The sequence below is a fragment of the Ambystoma mexicanum genome, chromosome 1p (genome assembly GCF_040938575.1).
Source record: "Ambystoma mexicanum isolate Mex_15411 chromosome 1p, UKY_AmexF1_1, whole genome shotgun sequence".
Taxonomy (NCBI): Eukaryota; Metazoa; Chordata; class Amphibia; order Caudata; family Ambystomatidae; genus Ambystoma; species Ambystoma mexicanum.
Genome location: NC_090921.1, coordinates 138,983,967 through 139,007,225, shown reverse-complemented (window position 1 = coordinate 139,007,225; position 23,259 = coordinate 138,983,967). Strand labels below are relative to the sequence as shown.

Genomic DNA, 23,259 nt, shown 5'->3' with positions numbered 1-23,259 from the left:
AGATTGTTTTTTTCCGCCATACTGGTTGGAAGCATTCAGTGGAGTTACCTGGCATTAGCCATTCTAGTAAAAATATTGTTATATTTACCCCCTTTTTCTCCATCCTAACGTCGAGCCACCGAGATTCGACACTCGACGCCGAACTGGAGAAGAAGGCGACCGTCGAGAGCTTCACGACTGAGTGGGCCTGGGAAGGCCTCTGGCCTCGGCCCTACAAGTAGGGAGAGTGGGGGGTGGACATACGCTACACTCTGATATTTTCTCTTATATATATATTCCTACACTTACCAGCCCGCTGCCTCAAGGTGCGCATGGAGGGTACCCCTTTCCAATTTTGCCCAAAGTGCAACCTCAAGTATCCTTGGGTTGACAGACACGCCACGTGCAATCTCTGCTTGCCGAGGGATCACTCTGAGGCAAATTGCAGAGCGTGTAGTAGGTTCAAGCCTAAAACACTAAAAGACCGTTCCACCAAGCGTTCCGTTCCACCAAGCGTTGGGCCCACCACGCCAGGCGTCAAGAGGCCATGGCCGCGGAGGGTGCCTTCAGCGACGGCAGCGATGCCGTACTTTTGGACGGCAAGGGCAACACAGCGTCGAAAGACAGCCAGGCACAGGTCCCCGACCTCGGAAGGTCGTCCGGCAGGGCGGCTATGGGGAAGACCCCCAGCGACATAAGCGCAACCCACAGCACTTCCAAACACACAAAGTCCCACCGAGACTCGACGCGCACGTCGAGCTCTCAGAAAGAGGCACATAGGGAACGCTCCAAATCGGCGTCCTCTGGGCGTTCACGATCTAGATTGCCGCATGACGCCAGGCAATCATCCACTATTGCCAAAAGTGCCTCGCTCCCCAGGTTAACCGAGGTTCGATCATCGGAAGACGAAACTGACCTCTACCCCCAGACCGCACTCCGGGAGTCAGCTTCAGTACGAGTTACGCCCATTCCCGAATCCCAACCTACACGGTCGAAGGATAGTACCACCACTACCGAAGCTCGACGCCAGGCGTCGAAAAGTTCTGAAGGCCCAAAAAAGCAGGTCAAACACTCTTCCAGCCACGGGGAGGGGGGAAAACAGAGTAAGCAGTCTCAGCCTACTTCCACACCTCAGAAACATTCCACTCCACTGAAACAGACAGATAAGTCGCACTCCTCTATTATAGATGAGTCAGGGAAACTTCCCCCAGGCAAAGTCATTCCCAGTTCAAAAGAGTGGTCCAGTGAGGACATAGTCATGTCAAGAATGTCATCTTTGGCAGATTTCTATTCTAAAAATCCCGAACATTTTCTCACTTATAACCACGATGAGTCAGCACCCTCAGGCTCCAAGGATCCTATCCCCCCAAGTAAAAAGTCAACAACATGGTCTTCAGATCCCTTCCACATGCAACCTTATTCTCAGGAACAAGAAGATCCTTCCCTTTTGTGAGGATACAGATCTGGGCATGTTGGAGGAACAGACTGGGACAGGCTACTATGGGGACGATGAGGAACAAGAGGAGGAAGAGGACGACCCGGAAATATACAGGGTAGATTCCCCGGTAGATAAGGAACCACCAGTTACCGACTCCCCTGTTGACGACCAACCCCTCCTAAATGAGGTCCTTTCTAGAGCAGCAAACCACTTCCATATTGACACCCAAGGTGCTCAAGAGTAAAGAGATTTTGCCGAAGAGTTGGTGGGAGAAAGGAGACCTGTTGCGCAGGCCATCCCTATCCTTAAGTCCATCCAAAGAAGAATAGACCCTTCATTGGTAAACCCCAATCTCACCAGGGCAGTCAATCCCAGGATTGAGAAGCTATTCAGGGCAGCCCAATCAGACCCACTGTATATAAGAGGGCATCTGAAACCGGACTCCTTAGTCGTTACAAGCACCCGCAAGAGGGCAGGAACACCCTTGTCATCATCAGAGGCTCCTCCTGACAAGGAGAGCAAAACAATCTATGGGTTCGGCAGAAAGGTTGCCTCCACTTCCGCCTACCAAGCAAGAATCGCCAACTCCACCACCCTACTGGCGAGTTATAACTGCCACCAGTGGGAAGAAGTCGTGGCACTCGTAGATTCTGCCCCAGAGCCCCTAAAGAGCCAATTGGCACGAGTGTCAGTGGAAGGGAGAGCTGTATCCGGTTGCATCTTAAAGGCAACCTTTGATGCCGCAGATAATGCCGGTAGATTGATAGCAGAGGGTACTGTTATCAAGAGACACGCTTGGTTACGGCAGTCTGGATTCAAGGCTGAAACACAAGCATCATTGTTAGACGAACCGGTGGAGACAGATCTATTGTTCGGTAAGGCGGTCGAGGACGCCCTAAAAAATGCCAAGGACGAGTATAAAACACTCAAGTCCCTAGGTCAACTAACCACCAAACCCCCTAATCAAAGGGGTAATGGCAATTTTCACCGCACACGCCGACAAAATTCCCAAAGAGGGTCTAACTATTCCCAGGGCCATGGTACACAGTGGAACAATAACCAACAGTCTACCCAAGGTTATAGTAGAGGGAATAAGAGAGGACGGGGTAAAGGTAGAGGCAGCCCCAGTAGAGGCGCCGGCACGCCTCCACCAAAACAGTGACGCTCCGTTCAGGGTCCCTTCTCATGCATCCCCAGTAGGAGGACGCATTTCCAACTTCACCCAAGCTTGGGAAGGGATCACATCAGACAGATGGGTACTGTCAACAGTGTCCGCAGGATACTGCATAGAACTTTTAGAGCGTCCCCGGAACCACCCTCCACGACAAAGAACACATTCTCTAGACCACCAAAGAATCCTCCTCAAGGAGATCGTCAATCTGCTAGCAAAGGATGCAATCGAATTCGTCTCGGGACACCAGGTAAACAAGGGTATTTATTCAACTTACTTCCTTGTACCAAAGAAAGATTTAACAATGCGCCCAGTATTAGACTTACGGCCTGAAAACAAATATATCAAGCCCCAAAAGTTTCTCATGACTACTCTCCAAGAGGTAATCCCCCTCCTAAAAAAGGGGGACTACATGGCAACATTGGACATGAAAAATGCCTATTTTCATATTTCCATGTTCCCAGAGCACAGAAAGTACTTGCGCTTCAAGGTGGACAGTCGGCACTACCAGTTCAAAGTACTACCCTTCGGAATAGCCTCGGCTCCAAGGGTATTCACCAAGGTACTGGCGGTGGCGGCAGCACACCTACGCAGGGAGGCAATCCCGGTGTACCCTTACCTGGACGACTGGCTCATCACGGGGGAAACCCCAGCGATTTGCAGAACGAACATTCAAAGAACAATCGACCTCCTCTTCGAATTGGGTTTCTCAATAAATGAGAAAAAGTCAAGTCTGGTGCCAAGCACCTCCAAACAGTTCCTAGGAGCTATCCTAGACACACAAGAGGGGTTAACCTTTCCATCAGAGGAAAGAATTCGGAATATACTACTGCAAATTCCACAATATCAGGCCGGTCATCAGATAATGGTACGCAAAGCAATGTGTTTGCTAGGCATGATGGCGTCATGCATTTACCTGGTCCCCCACGCACGCCTGCGCATGCGTCCCATGCAGGAATGGTTGGCGAAACAGTGGTCTCAGGCAAGTGGTCAGTGGGACGATCTAGTGGTCGTTTCGCCAACACTGGTACAAAGCCTACACTGGTGGACAAGAGAAAATCTGTCCAAGGGGAAAACCTTTTACGATCCCGAGATACAGGCGGTAGTCACAACCGATGCATGCCTGACAGGGTGGGGAGCTCACCTCCTCCACCACACAGCTCAGGGTCTCTGGTCTCACTCAGTGGCCAAGAATCACATCAACCTGCTAGAGGATCTGGCAGTATTCAGAGCGCTTCAAGCGTTCGAACCCTACCTGCTGAATCTGTCAGTGCAGATCCAGACAGACAGCACTACAGCCATGTTTTACATAAACAAGCAGGGAGGGACTCGTTCGCCAAATCTGTCCAAACTTGCCCAGAAAATTTGGACATGGGCACTCAGAGGGAACATCTTCCTGTCATCGCAACATGTTCCAGGGGATCTCAATTCTCTAGCAGATGCACTAAGCAGAGATCCCATCCCAGAGGAGCACGAATGGTGTCTACACAGAGAAATCGTAGAAGATCTCTTCTCTCAATGGGGTTCCCCCACTATAGACCTATTCGCCACAAGCGAAAACAGACAATGCCCAAGATACGGGTCCAGATTCCCACAACCAGGATCCCAGGGGAACACCCTGTGGATTAACTGGTCAGGAATGTTTGCATACGCTTTTCTACCAACTCCTCATCAGGAAGGTGGTGAACAAGATGAACAGGGAATCGATGACGCTCGTCCTAGTTGCTCCCATGTGGGCGAGACAACCGTGGTTCCCACACTTACGCAGACTAGCGACGTGCGACCCCATCAAACTGCCGGGCTGGTACAACCTACTGTCCCAGCATCAAGGTCAAACAGTACATCCTCTATCCAGCTCAATGAACCTAGCAGCATGGCTCCTGAGGTCATAGAGTTTGGACACCTAATTTTACCTCAAAGATGTATGGACATCCTAAAAGAATCTAGGAAGCCTAACACGAGGCACTGCTACTTTGACAAGTGGAAGAGATTATTATCTGGTGCCAGAATGGACAAATCAACACAGTTGATTGCACTCCTTCAACTATTGTTACATACATGCTCCACCTGCTGGATGCAGGACTGGTTTTTAACTCAGAGGGTGCATCTGGCAGCTCTGTCAGCATACACCACCTCCCATAACAAGGTGTTGTGGTGGAAAGTTCCAGTGGTTAAAGCCTTCATGGAAGGAGTAAAGAGACTTCACCCTCCTATTTCAAACACACCACCAGGGTGGGACCTTAATGTGGTGCTAGCTAAACTCATGGGCTCCCCATTCAAACCCATGCATTAAAGCAGTCTGAAACACCTGACTTATAAGACAGCCTTCTTAGTAGCTATTACATCCATAAGAAGGGTTAGTGAAATTCAGGCTCTGTCAGTGCAGGAATCTTTCTTTACAGTTCACAAGGATAAACTGGTTTTGCGTACACACCCTAGGTTCTCACCTAAGTTTATTTCCAAATTCCACGTGAACCAGTCCATCGAGCTTCCGGCTTTCTTCCAAAACCCACAAAGCTCGACTGAGGTGAAACTACACACCCGGATGTGCGTAGGGCGGTCCTCTACTATGTAAACAAGACCAGACCGCTAAGGAAAACAGACCAACTGTCTCCGTAGCTACAGGCAGACAGGGGGATCGCGTCTCTAAAGGTGCCATCTCTAAGTGGATTATTAACTGTATCCAGCTGTGTTACTCCCTTTCTGAAAAAACTCTCCTTTCACGCCAAGAGCCCACTCTACAAGAGGCATTGGGGCCACTCTGGCTTTCATTGCAAATGTACCCCTTGACACCATTTGCAAAGCAGCTACTTGGAGCTCGATTCCCACTTTTACTCAGCACTACTGCATTGACACACATTCCAAGACAGATACACAAGTGGGACAAGCGGTTCTAAGACATTTATTTGCTCATGACCCTTCTCACATCCCACCTACTTCTTCAGGTACTGCTCGCTAATCTATGCACAGCATGTGATCTAAGCAGTTTCCACAAGCCTCAAAAGGGATAAATTACTCACCGTAATCGTATTTCTGATGCTTGTATCTGCTTAGATTCACATGCGACCCACCCTTCCTCCCCTCTGAGAGAAGGCGCATGGATGCTTGTAGTCTTACCTTTCTTTCTATCTTCTTAGATTATCTGTACTCACGCTACTCCTCATGCCACCTCATGTCAGAAAACATACAATCTGAGGGTCCTACACGCGTGAGGGATCATGGGTACAGTGGACGTCACATTAGGGATAGTATTACTGGCACGCCCTGTGTCAATGCCCATTTTCGAGTTTCGAAAAAAAAAAACTGTAATACTCCAACTTCCACTAGATGGCCTATGTACAGCATGTGAATCTAAGCAGATACAAGCATCAGAAATACGATTACGGTGAGTAATGTATCCCATATATATATATATAACACCTGACGGCACATCCAGAGCCAACGATCGAGCACTGAGCAAGACCGTTCGATGGCTGAGTCGAGGTCCACTATGCCCGTTGTCGAAAATGTTTACGAAGCAGCGGAGCCGGATGGCATTTCTATCAAATGAAGAGTCTGCAGGAGTAGATTCCATAGAAAGAACATTACTAAGTAATTTCTCCATGTGCACAGACTCGGATAATACCTGCTCCTGTGAAGTTTCCCTTGTGCTGGGCCTATTGGCCTTAATGGAAACCATACCATGCAGAGGTCTGTTAGCCTATCTTTCATTATACATGTCTATGGATAAAGTTAAGGAAATACCCTATTTAATGCATAAACAGTTTTCTGGAATCAAATGAATTCCCACAGCCATAGCACTCATGTTCAAACTACCTTTCACTGCATTTCCATGTTTGTGTGGTGCTAGAGCTTTGGCTAAATATAGAAATGACGCTACATCTGATTCCACGTCATAGCAGATAGGAATACAGTAAAAGATGCCAAACCCCCAATCTGATGTTTATATTTTCCATTTGGTTTCCAATATGTACTGCAGCTGCAGTTTTGGTGTCTGGCCCTGGAGGTTCACCCACAACAGGTGGTTGGTCTGCCCAAGATCTCTTTGATCCGCTGCTGGGAAGATTTAACACCTTTTCCATAAGAACAGGACATACCTCCTCTGGGTTGTGGCGTGAGCTGGGGCCTCTAAAGGGGCCTCCACTATAATATGGAAGTTACACCACGGGGATAATTACTGTAGTCACTTTAGTCTGAGAGAAACCGAGAAGACTGGGCGGTGAGTACATTATAGACCTACACACTGTTGGGTGCAAGCCATCTTGAATATTCCCATGCCAGTTTTCTTCCTCAGACCCCCCTAACTACAAAAGTGACTATATACAGTGCTTGAACCCTCCTCCTTCCCCCTTACTTGAATCAGATCTCTGTGATTGCTGCGTGTATGAAAACTTTGCATTGTAATCAATCGAGTAAGATGCCCACGAAGGTAGCGTTGTGGGGAATCTGTTTTTTCCCATTTCGGCACCCCCTCGCCTTCAGTTTGCTAATGCAGGGGTCGCCACTGCAACCTCCGTACCCTCCCCCATTGCCTATAGTCTATCACATGGGTCCGATCCGCCACCCCCAATGTCCTTGTTCCTTGCCCCTCCCACGCATAGCTTACACATAGGCACACCCAACCCGCCCACACACATACACAGACCCCTTCCAGACCGCAGCCTCTTCCTGCCTGTACTGTACACAGTAAACGCATGTGCATTCCCCGACAGTTCGCTGTTTGATGAAAGCGGCCTGTCGGGGAATTCTTTTCAGTTAATCGGCCAATAAACTTGAATCATGTTTGGTCGTTGAATAATCTTTCAAATTCTTCTTTGAATCATTGTTTAACCATTTTGTAACTGTCTTGGAATTACTTTGAAAAGATTTCTCAGTGGAACCTAGTTTGCCCAAAATCCCCTCCACTTGGTGAAGACAAAGACATACAAGGAAGGTGCAGATCCTCTCCCTAATCGTCTCTGGGGAACATTTAAGATGACCTGCTGGAGGAAAGCCTGACTGCTGCTGGATACTGTTACCAAGGACTCAGCCAGGAAAGTTGCCAGTGACACTTGCAGATCAAGAAGGGTATAAGACTGATTTGCACCTGGGGAAGAGCACTCAGCCAATCAGGTGACTGGAAATGCAGTCAAGAACACAGTGTACCACCCATGTTTTCCAACCACCAGGGGCCTTTTCCCAGGTGCCGCCATCTTGATTGTGGAGCATTTTCCCTGTTCCCTCACCAATCCCTCCAAGACATCAAGCACCCTTCTCCCACCTCCCTCCCCACTTATCCGCTCACTGGAGCTTTGTGCTCTGGTCATGACAATGCATCCTGTCCGCCACTGCAATAGAAAGTCCATTTTCTATTTGCTACGGCAGCGGGCATCTTTTTTTTAATTGATTTTATTTTTTACCTAAGATTGTGCTTGGGCTTGCTCAATACACGCATAGACAGTCTCCTGAAGAAAAGAAAAAATATGTGCACGCTGGATGAATCCCTCGGGTGCAAATGTAGCAATCACCCCTGCTTAGGTGGGCATACAGGGCATGTGACGGCCCTGAACCCTTGCTTTGCTCGGGCTAACCTATACCCGTGCTGGCAAGTTTTATCAGCCCTATACTACACCCTACGTAGGGGTGATTGCTACGCTCTCTTTCTCAGGAACCCAGTGGAGTGTCCCACAGCACTGCAAGTGCCATGCTGTTTGTATCTCTGCACCTTCTAGCCGCTGCAGAGACAGAGGAGCTGCCTTTGGGACTCTGCAGCTTCAAGCTCCTTCGTGCCATCGCTGAGCCATCAAATCAATGACACCGACCAACTACCACTTCCAAGTTGATTCTACTTTGTGACGCCCCTAAGCCGTAACTCGGCTTTCTTTAAGACCACATGAAAGCCTTCAAGATATGCAGTCTCGAACACTGCCTACCTGTCAATCTTCAAGCTTCAAGCTGTTGCCGGTTGTCAATCCACATCACTTGGTTTATTCCTGTTGAGCCAGTTTGCCAATTCGTGCCTGATTTGAAGCACCGCAAAGCGCTCAGAAGCCAAGCGCAAGAGCGCTGTCTAGACTGAAATGAGAAAAAAGGTAGACATCAGTGGGTTTTTTCTCTTGGCCTTATTCTGTGGGCCCTAGTGACATTAAGACCCCATGTTATGCCTTAGACATAGTCTGAGTTTTGTTTAACTTTCTACAAGACTCTTTACCTGCAGATCTCTGTTCAATACATAGTGCCCTTTTCTCCTGAAGTGTACATTCTCTGCGCATCTCATTACAGGGTTGGGTCGGCAGTATTTTATTAGTTTGTCATTTTAGTTTAATTTTATAGAACCTTGATTAGAAATGACTTTTATTTTGTCACCACTGTAATGTCATTTGGATGCTTCCATGGCAGCTCTCACCTTCCCGAAGAGTATAGCCTGCCCTCGGCTCATGCTACCTTAAGAGGCGAAGAAGTTATACCACTCATGATGTTTTGGCGCTTCGAAAAACAATTCTGTTGTATAAAGCACCCTACAAATAACCAATAAAATAAATGTTGTGCCTGTTTTACCTTTGATTAAGATCACATCTTTTCTGGTAGTAGTGTTGTGCTGAGTAGGATCATGGACACCGTTACTCCTCTCTGTACACCTACACGGCAATAATCATATTTTCACAACAATATTTTTCATATATTTCACTGTTGCACTACTCTGCACCTTTATGCTTATCACAAAGGTGAATTTTGCCTACTTCACTTGTGATTTAAGCCCATATCAGTGAACCACTTCCTTTATTTGGCTGTCTGCTTCCAGCTGCATGTATTTTGTATAAAAAGCTTGCAGATAGTCGACCACTGAAACTCTTATCCAATGACTCACAGGACCTTGAAAGATACTCCCTCTTTAACCTGGACATTGAGCAACTGCATCTGCCGCTCACTGTGCTGCGTGACAGTCAAGGGACATCCTCTTTGTGGCCTGTACCTGTGCTTTGTCTCATCCGTCGTATAACCGGGCAATGACTGGGTTATCTCGAGCTGTTGGCCACAAGTTGCATTGTCTGCCCTTCTCAGTGAGTTCTGAAGATGTGACTGGAACCACTGCCAGCCGGTCCCTGTCACAACCAGAGCCTCATCTCTGCACTCGCACCCCCTTGACTTTCTTCATTGCAACTTGTTATATGAGTAGTCTCCTTAAAGTCGTACATGCCAGGAGTACCTGGTCTTCACCCAAGGTGCCTGTGGGCATGGTTGCATATCCTTTTTTCTGGCCCAACAGACAGCACAAATAATCATAATGCGCGAAGTCTTTAGCTGTAGCCACCCTTGACCGCCTCTTTGGTGTTGGAACCTGGGTGTAAGAATGTCATATTTGTAATTTTGATGGAGAGCCTCTCAATTCTGAAGTGTCATATGTTTACAATACAACAGTTTAACTTATTGTGATAACAATGTTATCTGGTTTCCGTTAAAGTTTTGGTGGCGCCCACTTGAGATACCTTACAATTGTGTTGTGTGTATATGTTTTAAGGGTGCAGAAGTAAGGCTTGGTAACTAAGGAGGCATAGTTTTGGTTATAATATTTTATTAACCAATAAAATCGTAGGGGAAAAGTCCTCTCTGTCCCTAAAGCTAAGAGGGGATTCCCTGCCTCAACGAAAACTAGTGAAAATGTCAGGATGTCAAATAAATATTCAGTCACTGTCGTGTCCCAAACCCCTACTTCTGACCCTAACACTAATAACCTAAATCTAATGTGCAATGGTGTTCTCTGCCAAGCAAAAGTGGTAATGACAGTTCTTGTCAACAGAATTGGTCAAAAATGACAAAAGAAATACATGTTACACAATGTATAACTCCAAGTGTTAGGGGTATGCTTCCTTCCCCCTGGATTCCTTCTGACTTATCTCCTTGGGTTGAAGGCCATGTGTCTTCTTGGATGCAGTTTATTGTACTCTTACATTTTCATAAGGGTGCAAGTCCCAGACTCGCAGTTCTCTATTATACCAGCTTGGGAAACTCTCCTGCCAAGCGTAGGTTTTCTTCTGATCTGTCTCTTTTGTCTTCAGGGTCCCAGACTCGCAATGTTCTGTTGCTATAGCTTGGTTTACTTTCCTGCAATGCAAATGCTTCCTTCTGTACTGCTTCTGATTTTCTCAAGGTCCCAGCCCCTCTTATAGGAAATGGCATTTATAATGTGCCTGTACACAAGAGTTTCTATACGTTGTCTCTCATATGGGAGTGGGTCCCAGAATTTCAATGCACTGCTGCAATAACCTGGTTCGCTCTCCTGCTAGGCATATGCTTCTTTCTGCAATGTCTGTTTCTCTTTGGCTCTCAGACCCCCTTATACTTTGGTTCTCTTATGATTGCGAGTCCCAGACCCTCTTATTTTGTGTTCTGCAGTTGTTCCTCACTGACCTCTCGGCCGGCCCGCGTACCTACCTGTTTCTGTGGTTCATGTCTACCGGGCACTGGTGCTTCTCTCTGAGGCTCTGGTAGTCGGCAGCACCCCCGCTGGTCTATTTGCATTCAGGTTCCTCTCATCATCGGCGGTCACTCCGTGGGACTCTGCTCCCTTCTCAGGATGGGGTTTTGCTTTCCAGCAGCTTGCCGAACTTTGTGGTGGGATAGGGGGTGTGCTTGGGTGGTTTGAGGTTTGTTCGGGCAGTGAGCAAAGTAGCTCCTTTTCCATGGAGTACCTTCGCACTCCTGTTCGCCTCCATGCACAGCGTCTCCTGCTGCGGTCCCCTGTTCGCTGGGTTGGCGTTGCATCCGGTCTTCCTCATCAGAGGATGGGACTCCCCATTTGGTTTCCCTCTGCTGTTTTTATTTCCTTGGACCAGTCAAATGCTGTGAGAGACTAGACCATTCACTTTGGTGCTCCAGAGTGAACTGCATACTCCTGGTCATCATCTTTGCAGTACTTGTATTGGAACTATATTGAAGGCAATTGGTATTTTCAGGGCCACTAGTCTGGCGCTAACATATTAGGTTGGATAATATTACAATAGCGGACATTGGTACTGGTGAGAAAGAGGGAAGGAGAATTTAGCTTGGGGAAAGAGAGAGGTGGCAGGACTCTGAGGATGTCCTTGTTTCTTTCCCCTATTTATCCTCCTCCCAGTGGCCAAGGATAGGCTGTCTCTATCGGATCCTGACCCTGGGATTGGATATGCGATGGAGGATCACCTGGGTGGAGGAGACTTGGGGAATGGGGATGATGCACCCTTGTTGGGTGAGACATGGTATCCCTCATTTCCCTTTTTATAACAAGTCTGATATCTCCCAAGCCTTTGTGGGTTATTACCGGTCTCTTCCCTATCTTTCCAGTAGATCATCCCCCAGTAATCACTAGTCATGTACTGGGACGAGGAAGAGACCAACCAGAGCCATACATCCTCTCTTTATTGACTCTTACACACAGGCACCACTCTGGTACTGGGGCGAGGAATGGGGATGCGGAGTACCAAGATCGTTAAGTAATGAATGAACATTACCTACACGTGAAGCCAAGGGGCTGGTATAAATGGCCTGCTCAGCTCAGGCCAATAGCCGTCCATTCCATGGAACGCTTGCTGGAGAAGCTTGAGGTGAAGCCAGAGAGACGTGTGCCCAAAGTGCCTACAAGCTGCAGAGTCTTTGCAGCGGAAACTCATTGTGGCGGGAGCATTGGAGAGCTCTCTGGCAGAGCTAGTCTGCATACCTCTCATAGTCAGAAAGACTCTCATATTGCAGAGGCGGCGGAGACCCTGGAGAAGAGGCACGCCGAGCCAGGAGAAGTGACAGCCACAGCGAGCCTGATGTCGTGGAGAAGAGCACCTGGAGACAGAGTACCCAGTGAGTCAGAGAAGCCCGAGTGACTCTGGAGCGCCGAGTTATAGACTGCGTTGTTGCTACAGGTCGCGTCGCTCTCAGTGAGTGAGACCGTATGGGTGATATGGATGCCGGTCGAGTTTGAACTCAGTCAAATGACTAAATACTTTTGATAATCACGATGACCCGAAAATGCTAAGAAAACTGAGCGAGAGGTTTTGTGAATACCGAACTGTAAAGGAAAAGAAAGAAAGGCTAACCTGGAGCCAAACAAAATCCTAGGGTGAATTAAATAAAAATGTGAGTTTGAGCAAGCTTTTTCCAGGACAAGAAGGCCAGAGAAAACTGTAATGTTTGAACTTGTGAATACGCCCATGAACAAGTGTACATGTTCCCAGCAGGAGAGTATACTGGGAATTGTATGTTGGTTTCTACAAAGTGACTTATTTGAATGAAAGGAAGTATTTTTGAATACCGATCTGATTGAAAGCAGTTTTGTGCAATTCCCTGAAAAAAGTAACTGTAACCTGAGTGAACAAGCATCGCCAAGCTCCATAAGAATATAAAGAACTGTGTAACTGAAGAGCCAGGAGAATATTTAAAAGTGCAACAAGTGAATGGTGGAAAAACAAGCAGTGATAAAGCATCAAGAGGATGTGAAATGAGAATAAATCCAGCACTACTGTGAAGCTGAAACAGTGGCAACGTGCCTATGAAGAAGAAACAAGTAAGGTTTGTCGGTTGCGTGACCTGTAATGGGTGGACCATATGGTCCACCAACTGCACCTAGACCAAGTACACCCACCTAAGGAAAAGCCGCCTAAATCACCCACAAGCTTGTGATTGAATATAAAGCAAAACCTGTGTGATCTGAAATTAAGGAACTGATCACTATGAAAATGGTGAAAGGTAGCAAAGCCAGAAGAGCGGCGAAGTATCCCAAGGAATTGTTTTGGAAAGTTAAGAGACTTGAAAGCTTGGGGAAGGAAACCCTCTTTTATTTGTGACGTGAACCATCTTGAATCTTGGGGAAGGGAAACCCCTTTTCCAACCAAAAGCTGGAAGAAGCTCTGAACTTTTATTTGAACACTTCTCATTTTGATGCTGACATCCCTGCACATTGTAGACTTATAGATGAGGGAAGTATAGGTTTTGGACACAGACATTTGCTTTGGACTTCCTCACACAGACTATCATTAGTTTCATTTAGGTAGGGAAATCCCACCTTTGCATAGGACAAGTTAGGCCTTTTTCCAACCTTTTTGATTTAATAACAGTTTATAGCCCAAACTTTATTCACTTGTCTGTGTCTACTTCATGATGCCTTCACAGAAGGTCTAACAAAGCGGTGGTATACCGCGTTCTCTGGGAATGGTCATCCCTAATCCCATAAGGAGGCTTCCTCTCCCATGTGATCCTCTCTCAGTGCACCACCCCCAGGGGGATTATTGTACTGTGGACGCACCGCCGTGGCTCCATGGTAAATGTCTCCCCTTAAGGGAAATGGCTGACATTCACAAATGTGTCACAATGTTTAAAGTTCTCTATCTTTATAGTTCTTAATTTGATGCGTATTATTCTTGATAAATATATATATTTGTCATATAGACTGTTTGGATAATCCTTTTCTTCGTCGCCCTGGCAAGGGTTCTGTACTGCTATACCAGTGCTACCCTTCACAAGTCACATCTAGCAGTGAAAGTTTGTTCCAACTGTGTGGAAACTCTCTGATCCACCATATGTTGGATTTTCTAAATCATGCATCAGGAGGTGGTCTGGAAAACATTTCTTAAGTCACCTACTCAAATTAACTCACTCCAGAGCTTTTTTGGAAGGCTCTGTATGCAACTCTTTCCAAAATGAGAATGAAATGTTTGTCGACTGAAGGCTCTAGTGGCTTGTCTCCCTTCAAGAAAGTTATAAATGCTCAATCTATGGGGAAATAGTTCATGGAATCTTTTCTTGTTCTCCATCTGTGTCTCAGTTCCCCAAGGCAACTGGTTATGTCCTCTATTTCTGAGTATGAGAAATCTGATCCTATACTAGTTTTACAAAAGTTGCAATCGCCACCTCTAGTGTAAATAGAATTTTCACCAACTACGGTCACTCTAGCAGAATTTGAGACGGTGTTGTGTGCTTGAATGTTCTCTGAAAATGCAATCGTAGACTATGCATTTCCCTATGGTACTCAGCCCATACCTGATTCTTCACCGAAATGTGGTTGAGTCCGACCGTTTCAACACCCTTTATTTGATGTATTCTCCTCTAATCCACCACCTTTGCATCTCCCCTGGGTAGGTGGGAATCTCTGGTTTACAGACGGTCTAGCCCCTTTCCTACTCTCCCCTCCTTGTTCTTAGATATTGCACTTTGTGTTTTTGTTCCACATCTTCGAATCTATTGCGGCTGCCTCTGCCCTCTGCTCTGTGTGAGCTCTATCCGCTGGCGCCTCAAACTTTCCAATGCTCTTCTAGAGCATTGCACTCTTCATCGCCTTTCGATCAACCTGGAAATCCTGTAAATATTCTCGGTACAAACAATCTGACTCTTGGAAAGCGGCATATCCCCTTGGTGACTTTTCAAATAATGATTGGAAGAGACTGATGCCAGGGTGGTCGCTAAGGAATAGAGTTGGGAAGTGGTGGAACGATTGTGTGCATTATAGGCTGGGAAAGGATAGGGGTAGTTGGGGGGGGGAGGGGGTGGGGAGGGGGTGTGGGGAGCAGACAGTCATGATGTGATCTTGAATATAATGTACATGTTTATGCAAGTCTAAGTTATTATGTTTATCTAAAAATAATAAAATTGTTAAAAAAAAAAGGATTGGAAGATGAAAGGAAATGATCTTTGTAACTCTGTCAAGTTGCTATAGTACTTTCTCTGACACCACTCTTCCATCACTACTCTTTCATGCTATCTTTGTATGAGTAGGCACTTTAGCAGTATTTGAAGCAGTGCATCTCAAACTGGAGATGTTCTACACTTGCTCATAGACTTGCATGAGCCTAGCCGACTTCCCAGTGAGCCCAGAGTAAACCATGATTGCCAGCAATTTAGAAGGCATCTCCCAAGTTGACTATCTGCATGAAAATACAGTGTTCATACATTTTGTAGGGCTAACTAGATCCTAGGCCACATGCTAGCCCTCTGAGGGAACACCCAGAAAAGAAAGACGCAGACACCTGGGTAAAGGTTTATTTAGTGTAGTGTGTTTATTTCGTTATGTTTTGTGTATGTGTTTGGAAGAATCTATCCAGCCCACCATGGGGCTGGGTGGAATGTTAAAGCAAAGAACAATAGTAAAGAACTCTCCCGTCCAAGAATGGGCTGCGCTGGGCAGGGAAGACAAAAGAAGTCAGAAGGATTTAGAAAAGGACAGTCGAAGAGACAGTTAACAAAAGGTAGAGCAAGAGAAAAACTTACCTGGGGAGTCGCTGCCTCGAGCGGCCCCATGGGGCCTTAATCCATCTTTTGATGAGCACTAGGCGGTGCATGGGAGAGCCCCGCAGAGACTGCTTGCAGGGGGCCGAGCTGCTATGTCAGTAGTAGTTCAACCGCCCCTGGCCCGTGCGGCTTGTCGGCCTGCCTGGAGGCCATAGCGGATGGGCCCCAGTGACATTTATGGCTCGGACCGAGTGGAGGTGGCTGCCCGGGCCCATCAAGTACAGCCTGGCCAGGACCACGTGTGGCCAGTGAGGCGGGCCTGTCATTGAAAAAATCCTTACGGGCTCCGTATGTCAGAGGCAGCCCGGGAGGAAATGCAGATAGCGCAGCAGAAGCCAAGCCTGCTCCAGCTTGGAGGGTGCAACAGTGAAGATGAATGTCCTGGGTGGACCTCGGCGCCGCACCTGGGTGAACCTCGGTGGCCCATCCGGGAGAACCTCCGCGGCCCATCCGGGTGAAGAGGAGGCGGTAGTGAAGTCCCAGGTCGCTTTGTTAAGCATCCCAGGTGAAGCAAGCCCCGGGCTGCCCAGCCGAACAGCCCTGGTGGAGGCACGGCGCACCTCCTGCATTTCCACAATGCATTGCTGAGGGGGTGGGCCTGGAGGAGGCCTCAGTGCCCGGCGATGTCCCCATAGCAATGGGGACGCCACCCGATGCATAAATGGCACCCGGGTCGCGGCATTGCTGTTGGGTGGCCCTCCAGCCAACAGGGCCCACCCCTAGAAAATATATATATGCTGCAGGTTGTGGCGGGGATGTCTAGTGGGCCCCCCAACCAACCGGGAGCACCCTAAAATAATAATTATACCGCGGGTTGCGGCCGTAAGTGGGGGATATCCCAATGTGCATAGAGGCCCGCCCAGAACAGTGTCCAGAGCGCAGGCAGTGCAGTGACTCCATGTGATGGACAGAGTCACCCTGAAAGAGGACAAGAGGACAGGGCCTGTTATATATCAACAGAGGGCCATCCAGAGGGGGTCAACCGTATCCTCAGTGAACAGGCCCCCAGCCTGCAACCGCCCTTAGCTGTTCACCCAAGCCAGAAGAGCAGACCTGCAAGGTACTGTGAAGGGGTGACTGACTGCAGCAGTCACCCCATTGTAATATAGTGTGTTATGTTGTGTACATATATTGTGAGTCTATGTATATATGTATGAGTAGCTATGTCTATATGGGATTACTGCTATGTAGGGTAAATGTTAAGTAGGAGGGAAGTAGAGATTTGGGGAATTAAGGGGATGTTAAATAGGGTAACTGTTAAGTAGGGATAGATAGGGCATTATGTAGATGGCCACTATTGTAAATTGGGGATAGAGAGGGGGGTACCCTGGTGGAAGTTAGAAGGAGAGGTTGGCGGCCCTGCATGAGGCTGCCTTGCAAGACTGGACCACCAACAGAGGCCATCCTCTCGCCTCATTCCCCATGTGGGTGGTACCTGAGTTTGGGAATTAGTTGCGGCAAGCTCATCCTTAGGGTCCACGAGACCCCTCCATGGAAGGATGAGCTGACAAAGCCAGTCTCTGCTTGGATGGAGCTCATGTCAGGGGAATCCTAGGGTCTAGGTTTTAAGAATAAAAGTGTGTCTAATAAAGAGGGGCACCCCTTGCGATCTCAATAAAAAAAATACACTCTGGTGTCTGTGTCCTTAGTCATCGGCGAACTCTGGGTGCAGCTCATCTCCTCTTAACAGCAATTTTATTTAGCAGGTGCAGCGCCCCTCCCTACCCAGCAGGCTGCCTGTGTGTGGGGGTAATCCATGGGAACTGTCCCTGAACCGAGGAAGGGAAGTGTACACCCTTGCACGTACCAGGGCTGGAAAACCCGAGGCTACACTAGGTCGCCCAATTCTATTGGACTGCTAATGTCAGACATTGTTTTTCAAAAGTTATTCTTGCATCTTGTGTGTGGAGTTTCCTACCATTCCAGTATAACTGTTAACAAAGGAAGGTCCTAAATAATGTATTAAAACTGCTTATTCAGAATTGGATAACCGTTCTAGCCTAGAAAGATCCTGATGGATAAAACACCTGAGCAGACCGTTGTTTTAAAAGTTTGGATCCATGTAATGGATCCCTTGTAAATTGCAATACAACCATTGGAGGTTTTTAGAATCAATAATATGGAATATTCTTTAATAAAACATTTCTTTCTCATGGGGTTTGGCGCAATTTTGGTTCATTTGGATCACACACTCATTTAACATAACCAGTCATAATTCCATCTCCTCATACACAAAAATAGAGAAAAGACTTTGTAGGCTGGACTTTAAGAGACCTCCGTTTCCAGATCTCTTGTTAAATTCAGTACAGCTTGGAGGAACACGTCTGTGTTGCCAATTATGGTGCACAAGAAACTTGCCATCTCAAGAATGATGGCTGCTTCCATTGAAATGTGCTTCAAAGCAGTGCCAGTAACCAAAGTAACCACTGTGCCTAGGACTCAACTTTAGATAGCAGCTTCTGCTTTGCACAAAGAGTGAATCTGATTTTTGCCACACATTTTCCAGTTATTGCTCTGCATGCAGTTACCCTGAGTGAGGTCTGATTGGCAAGCGGTGTAAAGTCTGCATTTGTAGACTTTATACTGACCTCTAGCTTTCTTTCAAAACTAGACTTTGTTTCATAGTGTTGTCTTCTTTCAAATGTAACTAATTGCCAGTAGAAACTATACTTTAGAACAAGTGTGTTACCTGGCAGTAGTAATGTTTCAATGGGTGCTATATCTGGTTGATTCCTAATCTCACCCCTACGTGTTGTACCATAAGAATGTTGTTTTTCTACAGTCCCCTAGGAGTCTGTCAAGAGGACAGAAATGGGAACAGATACCCGAGGCATGTTTGGCTTCCCATACATCTACAGGGTTGTCGCTCAATTGTGGTAGTTTGCTGGGTCATTACAACCCTGCTTGGCAACTTATTCTGGTGTTTAGATTCTTAAGACCGTTCTGAGATCGGCAGGCATTTTTGAAGATGAATAATCTCCTGGAAATGCAGTATCCCTCAAACTAATGTTGCGGCAAGGTAATTAGCTACTTCGGCCCCTTACACACCTTGTTGAATAGCCACAAGGTGTAATCACCTTCTGTAAATGTAACCACTGCCACACTGGTCTTCAGTCTTCATGGAACCTTCCTATATAAGCTACATGCGCTCAATTCAACAGGGGCTGTTGTGGCTGCCCTTCAATATGATTTTGATGCCAGCTACGATTAAAAAAAAGAGTAGTGTTATTTTTTGAAAAATCACTGCAGCTTTCTTTGTTTTAACCTCTGCAATTTTTGTCTTTCTCTTGTCTGTTTTTATTGTGTTGCTGACCTCCTGCACAGGTCGATCTCTGCTTGCCCTCTGACATTCTCCAAGTCAACCTCAGCAGCATACAGAAAACTGTCAATGCCTTACTGCAGATGAGAGGAGCTGCTGCCACCGCCGTGCCCAGCGCTGTCTGCACCTTCCACTTTGCTGGCTTCAGCGTCTTCTATGTCCTTGTCATGTTGCTTTGTTATGTGGCCTATTGTAAGCTGTCTGTGTTTTAGCCAACTGAAGCCATGGGACCTCTGATGCCGGTTTTGTGTCTGCTAGGTTCAAAAGACGGGAAAATTGTGTCCATAACTGAACAATGTTGTAGCGAGTACTGCAGAGACTCCATTCGATACACTCAATGTAGGCTTACCTTGCAAATCTCTTCCACTAACCGAGGCAGGAAGAGGCTGGGAATTCAAAGGAGGGTTGGTCTTGAGTGCATATATTGTTGTGGTGTTTCCTGTGTAGTCTCTAAGCTCACAACCTACAAAGTGTAATTCACAAGTAGAGGTTTCAGTATGGGCTATGCTGTGTCCTCTGAACTCTGATCTCCTCAGCTTTACTGGTATAGACTCTGATGTAATGTTCAGAAGAGGTCCCAAACCAATACATAAAGGCTTGATCTGCAGAAGCTGCACATTTCTAGGATCGACAGCTTGGAAAAATGGGTCAGCTATCCACCCACACGGGGATCCATGCGGTGCAAGCGGTTGGCACCTCAAAGTGCCTTTTGCTCTGCTGCCCTATGGTCTAATGATATGTGATGTTACTTCCTGTATTAGTTGGTGAGTAGCTCGGCCTGGGTCTCAATAACTAATTTCTTGGGGCAAAGTGTAAGACGAGGTCGTAGTGCTGGAGGCAAAGCTCCTGTTGTGTTGAGCTGTAGGTATCTTAGTGTCGATAAAGGATTTTAAAGGTTTACATTTAAAATGCAGAACAAGCACAGCAGATGCCTTTGCATCATTACCTGGTTTAACATTACATGAGTTCATGCCTCGTGATGCAGAAAAGTGGAATTGAAGACCCTTTTGGATCCGAAAGCAGGAGACCCCATTGACATGTTTTGAGTATAAGAGATAAGGGGGCACACAAGAGCACAAACATGACCATTTTAGCTCTCATCATTGGGATTGAATGTTGTAAAGAGGCAGTGTTCCCTCACCCCCACCCCCCCAAACGGGGTCCAGTTAGTTGGTGTTTAGTAGTACATTGTTTGTCTGGAATTCGTTTATATTTATGGCATTATGATGGCACTGCCTTTCTTGGTCGGTGCCATTTAAGTCGATTCCTCACTCGGTTCTGTAAATTCTTCCTGTGCATCGTCACTTGACATGCAGACTGAAACATATAAATATCCAGGGTGCAGTTTACGGTTTGTCTTAGTACCATGGTTTATTGACGAGACTTGATGGCGTTTAAGCCATGATTATCACAGCATTCAGTCCTGCGAGTTATCCTACCCTTTTAATATCTACAAATAGGTGCAAGTGGAATACTGGTTATCCTTTTGCAATGGGAAAAAGGTTCACAACCATAGTGTTCACCTATTTGGTGGCTAAAATGGGCATTAAACGCTACCATCCATGGACCCACTGAGAAATTCCTATCTTTTCAGCTTGCTGTGGCTGTGCAAAGGCTTCGGTCAAAGCGATGCTCACACAGATCTGAAGCGTGCGCATGGCCTTCAGAAGCTGTCTGCATCCAATTCAGGTTGCCAGCATAACCAAGAACTCTCTGAATTATGCCTTTTAGAACTGGGTACAGGGAGAGTAACAAAGGGGCTGTTCACACTCTAAGAACATTGCACGCCTCTTTAACGGAGTGGCAAATGCCTCTTTTGGTGAATGGGATGCATTTGAGACCCGCAGAGTAAAGGACTTGTTAAGAGTCTGCTTTCAAACTTCTCTTCATTGGAAGTTGTATGTATGAAGCATGCTAATCCACGCAAGCTAATAGATGTTGTGAAATATGGCCGAATTGCCAGCGGTCTATCCACTCCTCTGTGCTCTGCATGGCCTTGAAGACTGTTGGGGCTCGATGCAAGCAGATGCTAATTATAATGTTGGTGATCCTGGAGGGGACACGTCCCTGCTCTGCTGCATAATATGATTGCAATGATGTGCTATCACTGTACATGCAGGGCCTGTGTATGTGACTAGTCACTATGTGATCGCAGTCAGTGGAAAACAGCCCACTCAGTTGGTGAGCCACATTCTCAGAGTGGCTAGGATCAGGCATTCAAGCTGCTTCCAACATGATAGGATGGTTCCCTTGAAGGTGTAATCTCTAGATTATTCAGTGTGATGGCAACCACAGATTCCTCTTAGACTTTCCGACGAAGATCCCAAGAGATGTCATAACCTCCTCTCAGCACAGTAAACAAGTTATTTGCCTTAGGGAAGATTTTGAGTCTGCTCCCAGAAACCAAGATGTTTAACAAGGACTGGTTTAGTTTATTATTTATAAAGCGCACCTAACCCTGAGGTTACTCAGCGCTAGAGCTTATGACAGTTACAGAAGCATACATATAGAGTACATAGGAAAGACGTGCTTGTCGACTATAGGTTACAGGTTAGTCGACTAGCATATTAAAACATATAAGAGCATAGAGTTGTCGCCAATAGGCAATTCGGGCTGCAACTTGCATTGCTTTACTGCTCATGTTCAGTAAGGTGGTGTGGTGCGCAGACCAACTGTATAATGGTATAACCCTGATGAGCAAACTCTCTGATTAAGCAACTGGGGCAGGTAACATATTGTAGTGCAAGAGGAGCTTGCATATCCCCTTTTTCCTGCATGTGTTAATTCTTCCAAAAGCGGTCACTCCTTGACGCCACTATAGTGTACTGTTGAATCTGTGTGGCATGGCACAGGGAACTTGTGTTCCAGTGATGAACTGACCATGTGCCATACTGCTCTGTGGTCAGCCGACAGTCATCTTGCACATTACAGCCATTGTGATTGGCCATTGCAAAAATGCAGTCCCCTGCAGGGGTGGAGCTCAGCCCCTGGCACGCCTGATTGCATGGAATGATTTACCCAGCTTGTTGCCAAGCCACGATAAATTGACATTGCCGTGATGCGCCGATAGTTGTGCATTCTGAATACACCAACAGCTCGCACCATATTGTAATTATGTCATAACACAACATGTAGTTTCAATTGATAAAGGGCAAAGCATACCAGCTCCTTCGCAAATGGCTCAGGTACTATGTGTCACTTATAAACTGAATGCAATTACACAGTCCAAAGTATGAGCTAATGGTGAGCAGTTGATGGCAATATGCATGCTCCAATAGTGCCTTCAAAGCTCATGTCACTATCTTGCTGCAGGGATCAATATATATCTTATTTCTGAAGTGTGTACAGCTGATGCCTTGGGAAATGCCTGGTCCATAATACAATAGTTGGCCAGTAACTTTCTCCAAAATGTACAGTAAATAAGCAATAACCAAACCCATATTTTGAGCCATAGCTTTCCATGTGAACTTGAAGGGGTCAGTGAGGCATTCCAAAGTCTGCAGAAGTAAAGCAATAACATATTCTGACATGTAAAAATGTTAATAGAACTCAGGTCTAGATGGAGTAAGCCATAATAACAGAATTGCTTTCTAATAACACACACCCCTCAAGCCCCCCGCAGTATGCATTCAATAGGTAGTAGCAGTCAGCAATCAAGGGAAATTGTGGCAACACTAACATACTTAGGTTAACAAATGGCAAGTTCTGATTCAAGTGAACACCAGGTGGAGCTGGAAAAAGATGCTGCTTTTGATTAGCACATATCAAGGTTAAGTTAATGTAGTATCTTCACCTTTAGATCATGCTGTTATGCCATATCCCAACGCAGGGCTCCTATAAAACAATGGGATGATTTGCATAACTTGAATTTATAGAAGGTTAGCGTAGCAGGGAACTAGTACATTCAACTTCCTACGGACTGTCCTGGCTGCGAAACTGCAACTGAAATCACCTGAACACGATAGATATAGAAAAATTGTACTTTGCTACGCATGGATGGCCTTATGCTCTTTACTCCTGTGTGGTTATCTGCTCCCGCACATTTGTCCTTTTCGTCTGCTGCTCACTTAGATTTCTCTTTTCTGTTGTCCTAAGACGCTGCTGTGGATTGCCAGTTCACAGGCT

At 46.6% G+C, this 23,259-nt stretch overlaps 1 protein-coding gene across 3 annotated transcripts in view; it reads left to right on the top strand.

Moving 5' to 3' along the window:
- Positions 1-23,259, top strand: part of LRCH4 (leucine rich repeats and calponin homology domain containing 4) — a 1,212,507-nt gene that overhangs the window by 1,104,685 nt on the left and 84,563 nt on the right. For 2 of the 3 annotated variants that reach the window (XM_069645112.1, XM_069645094.1), the window contains one exon: positions 19,140-19,478. The exons of the other annotated variant lie outside the window; for it this stretch is intronic. In XM_069645112.1, coding sequence (XP_069501213.1) covers positions 19,140-19,346 — 207 coding nt within the window. In that variant the 3' untranslated portion in view covers positions 19,347-19,478. Of the gene's footprint in view, positions 1-19,139; positions 19,479-23,259 lie in introns of those variants that run through there. 3 annotated transcript variants of the gene reach the window in all.